Source organism: Doryrhamphus excisus, chromosome 9 (assembly GCF_030265055.1).
Source record: "Doryrhamphus excisus isolate RoL2022-K1 chromosome 9, RoL_Dexc_1.0, whole genome shotgun sequence".
NCBI classification, from domain to species: domain Eukaryota; kingdom Metazoa; phylum Chordata; class Actinopteri; order Syngnathiformes; family Syngnathidae; genus Doryrhamphus; species Doryrhamphus excisus.
This window is the reverse complement of record NC_080474.1, coordinates 12407359-12414591: the sequence shown is the minus strand read 5'-3', so window position 1 is coordinate 12414591 and position 7233 is coordinate 12407359. Positions and strand designations below refer to the sequence as shown.

The following is a 7233-nucleotide window of genomic DNA, read 5'->3' as shown; positions in this document are numbered from 1 at the left end:
TCCTTCCATACTGAAAGATGAAGAAATTCACATGAAAATAGATAGAAAATTATTTTCATTAATTAACCATAGGAAATACTTGAATGTATGTACAGTGAACTTTGTTATATATCATTTTAAAAGTAAATATCATTTTATATAGAAAGAGATTAATTATTAATTCAAATAAAACATGCTGTGTGAAGATAAGATGACAAAATAAGGATATATTGTTTAACTATAAGCACATAATTTAAATGTTATTATATACATTTCGGCGTTGATATTTTAAAAATTGAATGTGACAGAGTCTTTAATAGTGTCATAATAATGAACTGGTTAAATTGGTACATTTTGTCAAATCCATTTCGTTGACTTGTTTATTTCGTTCACAGCTTGTGATTTAAAATCTGAAAAATGTCTTTTTAAATCAATCATTCATAAGTTGCCAGGAAATGTCTAATTTATAATCTATATTTAGAATAGCATGGTAAGGCCAAACATTATTATTTAGTGCAGATCTGGTTAAGTATTTTAGAACACATAGAAGACATGGAAATTGTAATAATCATCTTAAAATAAAAACGGAGACTGTTTCTATTTGTAATGAAGTTTATTTTACATTTGAAAGGCAACAAGTCAATAATAAATATCCATTCAGTCATTCATTACAAAAATAAAGAGAGACAGAGTACGTGCATGTGAGAGACATAAACAATGTGTGCGTGTACATGTACATGAATGTAAACGTCTAAAAAAATGTACATTTATTTACATTTTTTTCCTGTGGAATAAGTTAACTTTCCCGCCAGTAGTGGTGCACATTCCCGCCACACACAAGTTCCCGGGAAATGGCCAACAAGTTCGAAGTCAAAGTCCCGGCGTTGGCGGTCGTCACTTGGAGTCCCCCGCCAGGCGAGGCACCGTGCACATGCTACACGGACACGGCATCCCGGCCGCGACCCCCCAGTGCTGGAAAGCCGGGGCAGCGGACGGCGGTGCTTTTAGGAGTCCATGTGGGGCCCGGACCGTGCCGGCTGCGGCGGCGGTGGGAGGAGGAGGAGGCGGCGGCGGTGGCGGAAGCAGCGAATGGTGGTGCACGGGGGCGTGTGCGGCCACCGGCCCCGGGTGGGTCATAGTCCCGCAGGCAGCAGCGTGGAAGCCGGCGTGTGCGTGCGCGCCCCCACCGTATACGTCACTGAGAAGGCGCTTCATCTCCTCCAGGGAGCTGCTGAGCATCAGGATGTAGTTCCTGGCCAGCAGCAGGGTGGCAATTTTAGACAGTTTGCGCACGGAGGGCCCGTGCGCGTACGGCATGACCTCGCGCAGACCGTCCATGGCCACGTTCAGGTCGTGCATGCGCTTGCGCTCGCGGCTGTTGATCTTCAGGCGGATGGACTGAAGCTCGTTCTCGGATAGAAGCTTGCGCTCCTTTTTGGAGGCCGCGCGCAAGGCCAGAGCTTCCTCGTCGGACAGGCCGCGCAGGAGGTGTGCGCTTCCCTCGTGGTGATGGTGGTGGTGGTGGTGGTGATGGGACGGAGAATCGCCCTGCGTGGACGACACGGCTCCCGGGAAGCCGTGCACGGACGTGCGAAGCGTGGAAGTGAAGAGGTCGTCCGCCTCGGGGGAGGACGGCCTGCTGGATACTCGGCTGGCGTCCGACTCCATCGCGCATGCGCACCTGCACCTGTTGAACGCAAAAAACACTCCGTCAACACACGCACAAGAATTGATGGTGATCTCAATAAGCCCTTTTTTATTTTCATGACGTCATGATAACAAGTTCAGTACTTTATTGTACTCTGTAGAGACCAAAACACTTTTTAAACAAAGATGAAAATACATAACATTGTCGTCATCATTAACATTACCATCACTATTATGATCATTATTATAATTATAACAACATTAAAAAGCGTCTGGATACATAATATCCAAAAATATACACAAAAGAAAAATGTTAAACTAATAATTAATTAATAAATACAATAAATTATCATGTTTTTCAGAAAAAAATAATATAATAAAAAATATATTTATATAGTGCAAATACAAAATCGTATTAAAGTGTACGTTTTATTAAAAAAAGAAACATCACAACTGAAGTGAAACACTACAAATACTACACGCACCTTGTACTTACAAAATATTGTAATATGGTTAAAGCCACATTACAACAAAAGAAGTAAAAGATGAAGCAATGATGATATTAAGTATGAAAAACTCACCGTTAGTTCTCTACAAAGTGCACGACCACAAATCCACTCGTGGGCTATAGTTGGACGGCTGCACAGTGAGGCGCTTGCTTGTGCTGCTGCAGCCTTTTATATACACGCACGCCGCGCACGCCGAGGGCCGGCTCTCTTGGACAACAACAACACTGTGTGTGTGTGTGTGTGTGTGTGTGTGTGTGTTGGGGTGTGTGCGTGAGAGTGTGCACCACCAATCAGTTGCTTTTAGGGTGGGAAGGAGGGGGGGCAGCATCTGATTAAGTGAAATGACACACACACACAATAAATCGTATTGCCTTCAAAGTGGCCTTTAATTAAATACTGTGTTTAATTACACATTACACATAATACTGACATAATGAGAGGCAACTCATTTGAGCTTTTTCTGAAATAATAAAGATCATTTGATTATAATTATGACTAATGCATGAAAGACGTGTCTGAACTGATCGCCTATTGATCAAGAAGTCAATCTGCATCTTTTTCACGCCTCTTATTAACTGATGAGCGTCATGTTTAACCAGTATCTAATGAACAATCACATCCAAGGAAAAAGGGCGGCAATATGTTAAGTCCCCCGCATACTGCAGCCCCTCCCGCACTTAATGCGCTCTTTTCAGTTTGCGCCTGCTGTCTGCATGCTGTCTGCATGCTCTGGTAATGCTACAGCAGGGGTGCTCACACTTTTTCAGCATGCGAGCTACTTTTAAAATGACCGAGTCAAAATGATCTACCCACTACAAAAATGCAAAACATCTATTTATTTTCAAATGTATTGAGGATTATTTGTACGTACAATGTATGTTGATGTACCTTACATAACCAAATGAGCCAACATTGCAAAACACACATAATTAACTATTAACATTTTTTGTAATTACCTGAGTTTACTTTGATGACTTGCACTGAATTGAACCAGCCAGGGATGCATAGTCCGGACAGTAGCTGCTGATAGCCAGCCTCAAGCACACTTCCAAATGTTTATCAGTCATGGATAATATCCGTATCATAATATCCGTATAATATTCCATATCCGTATGGAAGTGATATGTTTTTTGCCTTTTTACTTGGTCCAGTTTTTGCCTTTTTACTTGGTCCAGCTCCTTCACTCATTTTAGTGACCATAAACTTTAGCGAGGGCTTAAAATCTCGTAATTCGCCGACTAGCTTAGCACTTTGCATCGTTGTTTACGCATGAGCGGTGACCTAAAGGTCAAAATTCAGTTGTCATCTGACTGGTTGTCCTGTATGTCAATCAAGTAACGGGGATGGATGATAGGCTGACATCGTAAGTTCTGCTGCACTTAGAGACGTTGTTTGATTTGATTGGTCACTCGAAGGGCAACATTCAGTTGTCATCTGAATGGCTGCCCTGTATATCAATCAAGTGACGGCATTGATGCTGGGATGATATTTTTTTAATGTCACGCCGCGATCGACCAGCAATCGACCAGTACCACCTCTGCTACAGTAATGCTCCAGTGCAGTAACGGTTGTGGCACTGAGCTAATTGGCTGTGCAGCCTAATGACTTGTTAGCACATATTAACAACATTTCATCAAATACCTTTGTGACCCCCCCCCCCAAGAATGATGTTGTATGATTCCATTTGACAAAAATTCATACAAAAAATGTTGCCCTGGCTTTCACTGTTTCAATTTCATCCAGCCCCTGGAACTGTTAAAACAGCATTGGAGTTGGACCTTACAGTGATCTGCATAAGCGAACCCTCTGGTATAAACAATTCATCTGGTATTTAAAATTCCTAACCATTCTTAATAAGGGTGCCAGATTCAATAACAATAACAAAATAATCCTCCCACATTCCAAAAACATGCTAGGTTAATTGGCGACTCCAAATTGTCCATATACATAGGTATGAATGTGAGTGTGAATGGTTGTTTGTCTATATGTGCCCTGTGATTGGCTGGCGACCAGTCCAGGGTGTACCCCGCCTCTCGCCCAAAGACAGCTGGGATAGGCTCCAGCACCCCCCGCGACCCTCGTGAGGAAAAAGCGGTAGAAAATGAATGAATGAATGAAGAAGCGTAACACAGTAAAAACTACAACAAAGCATGCTGGGAAGTGTGTAATCCTTTTTGTGTTGATAGTGGAGCTTTTGCCTGGACATTGAGAGAATGATGAGGAGGTGGTCGATCAACAATCACTTTAATGAAATGGACAACTACCCCCAAACAACCCTAGTTTTATGTCCGCAGACTATCAGGAAGTAGAAATTTCAAGCAGGGATGAACAGACACAAAAAATGCACATTTCCCCACTCTGATATAAAAAAAATGTCCATCCATAAAAACACATTCACCAGCTGTCATGCACATTATGTTCCTACCTGAAAAGGCTACCACAGAGGGTATACATTACTATTACTATTTTTTCAAGGCGTTATTGGTTTTTAATAACTGAAAAACACAAGTGTTCTTTACTAGGGATGTTCCGATCAGGGTTTTATGCTGCCGATACCAAACCTGATAATCCATGAGTGAAATAATCCGATACGATACCAATACAGTGCATGCATGCAGTGTAAATGTTTAAAAGTACTACTAGCTATATTAGGGGTCACAATTGGCGTTTTAATGCAAGTATTGGCTGATATCGATACAATGCTTTTTTTCCCACTGATATCGGCCGATACCTATGGGTGGCTGATCGATCGGAGCACCCCTAATATATATGTATACAACTATAAAATACAGTGTGTATATATATATATATATATATATATATTTACAATTTACATGATGCACTGTGGCTGAACGGCCCCCGAGTGGTTAGCGCGCAAGCCTCACAGCTAGGAGACCCAAGTTCAATTCCACCCTCGGCCATCTCTGTGTGGAGTTTGCATGTTCTCCCCGTGCATGCGTGGGTTTTCTCCGGGTACTCCGTTTTCCTCCCACATTCCAAAAACATGCTAGGTTAATTGGCGACTCCAAATTGTCCATAGGTATGACTGTGAGTGTGAATGGTTGTTTGCCTATATGTGCCCTGTGATTGGCTGGTGACCAGTCCAGGGTGTACGCCGCCTCTCGCCCAAAGACAGCTGGGATAGGCTCCAGCACCTCCCGCCACCCTCTTGAGGATAAGCGGTAGAAAATGAATGAATGATGCACTGTCGGGCTGCATGGTGGAGAGTGGTTAGCGTGCAAGCCCCACAGCTAGGAGACCAGAGTTCAATTCCACTCTGTCTCCAGCTGTATACATGAGTCCCTCTCCCAAAAAGAGACATTTTGTGTTGCTTTATCAACCAGAGACATTTCTTCTTCATAGTCTGCCAAAAAAATCATCATCAGAAAAACTGTCCTCACTATTATCACAGTTTGTTTCTGAGCTCATTGTGTCTGCTGTGTCAATGTGAATTGAGTGGTTCCTCGTATGATGATAGAGCTCTAAATCAGGTAACTTTGAAATTAAACTGCTCAGGTTCTCAACATTTCACACGTGTTCCCCAGATAACCTCTAAAACCCTTCTCTCGCAAATGCAATCTGATGGTTCTTGGGCTGCACTCGGCACCAGCAACAGCCTTAATTTGGGTCGAGGATCCTCCTGTGCCTTGACGGACAGCCAACCGTATCCTCCAGATCAGGGTACCACTTGACTTTTTTGTTCCAAAAGTCTCAGGATCTTTGAAGAAGTTTCAAATGACTGTCTTATTGCGTCTATCCTAAGCATCAACAGTGCGGTGAGAGAGGCCTTGCTTATGCAGCTCAACAACTGGAGCGCATTCAAAGAAATGAAAGAATTCATGACAGTGTGAATACCTGACAGAAAATTACATTGGATCCACATTTTTGCCAGGATTGTGGCTTTTAGGGCCTATGTTCTTAAATTTCTGAGCCTGTTCGTGCAAAATGTAAAATTCTTGCAATTTTTCCCATGGTTTTAAATTTTTGATTAGGCGTGTACACAATGTGTAATACGTATACAGTTTGCCTTTTTTCCTACGCGTCCAGAGCTTTAAGACACTCTGTAGAATAGATTGTTTGTCCTTAGAGCTTTAATTAGTGATGACTGTCAGGAACCATGCACCTGCCGAAAACAAGCTGCTACCTTTTTTTTTTTATACAGCAGAATCTTCTGAGGGTTCTTCTTAAGAGGCAAAGACTAACATAGCTGTTGAACTTGTTCCAAGTCTGTTTAGATCCAAAGCGGCATGTTCAGAAACAAAGTAACAGTGTTACACTGTGGAATGATCGAATCCCAGTATTAGACAAAGTTTGGGTTCTCAGCGCCTGTGTCTGTGGGCCTGGGTGGCGGCGGGCCCAGCGTTGTGCTGAATACCAATGGTTGAGGAGGAGCATATGTGGGCCATACTTAATCCTGCTAATCTGCCTGCACAAGTAAAAAGAAAGGGAACAAAAAGGCGAAAAGAGGAGGGTGGAAGAACACGAGAGAAGCTTTCTCTTTTCACACATGAATGACGTCCTGGCTCTCGCCTCCGACCCATTCTGAGGGAATCTTGGAAGCAAATGAAGCAAAATTCAGGCTTTTGTTGGTTGAAATAGCGAGGAAGGTCAGGCGCCACCCGGCTGCAGCCGCTGCTGCTACTGCTGCTAGCGTGTTGGTGTTTGTCACCTCACAAGATTCACACGGAGATTGGTGAGCAGCGCAGTTCGCTGTGCAGAAGGCGGGAAGATCCCGATAAGTGTCTCGGCTGCCTGAACAAGTCCCATAAAAAGACTTCAGTCAGTGTGAATTACAGTAGGAACACAATCTGCCTCCTGTTGCCAACATCGGGTATTAATCAAGTCTCATCCCAGAAGTTCCAGCCCTCCTGTTCATGCTGCCTTAATCCAAAAACCTAATGTCTTAGTTTACATTGACATAGCACATGTATTTTCAAAACAACTTTGTTTGATGTCATTTTGCAGGCGTATGCTAGGTGTATACTAGTCGGCACTGTAACACCGATAAGGTCTTGCAGCTGTGTCTCAATTTATGCACTTTCGTACTACAAGTGTTTTTTCGGTCGCCATTTTAGTCAAAAAAATGCTTATTGTTCTT

At 42.9% G+C, this 7233-nt stretch overlaps 1 protein-coding gene across 1 annotated transcript; it reads right to left on the bottom strand.

Annotated features, from left to right (window-relative positions):
• Nucleotides 1–614: 614 nt before the first annotated feature.
• Nucleotides 615–2269, bottom strand: olig2 (oligodendrocyte lineage transcription factor 2). Its single transcript, XM_058082293.1, has 2 exons — nt 2208–2269; nt 615–1666 (listed from the first exon to the last, which is right to left on the bottom strand). The coding sequence occupies exon 2, from the start codon at nt 1645–1647 to the stop codon at nt 874–876; it is 774 nt and encodes a 257-aa protein (XP_057938276.1). The 5' UTR covers nt 1648–1666; nt 2208–2269; the 3' UTR covers nt 615–873.
• Nucleotides 2270–7233: the final 4964 nt, after the last annotated feature.

Excerpts from the sequence above, each read along its gene's own strand:
- olig2 (XM_058082293.1), bottom strand. The coding sequence starts at position 1,647 with ATGGAGTCGGACGCCAGCCGAGTATCCAGCAGGCCGTCCTCCCCCGAG.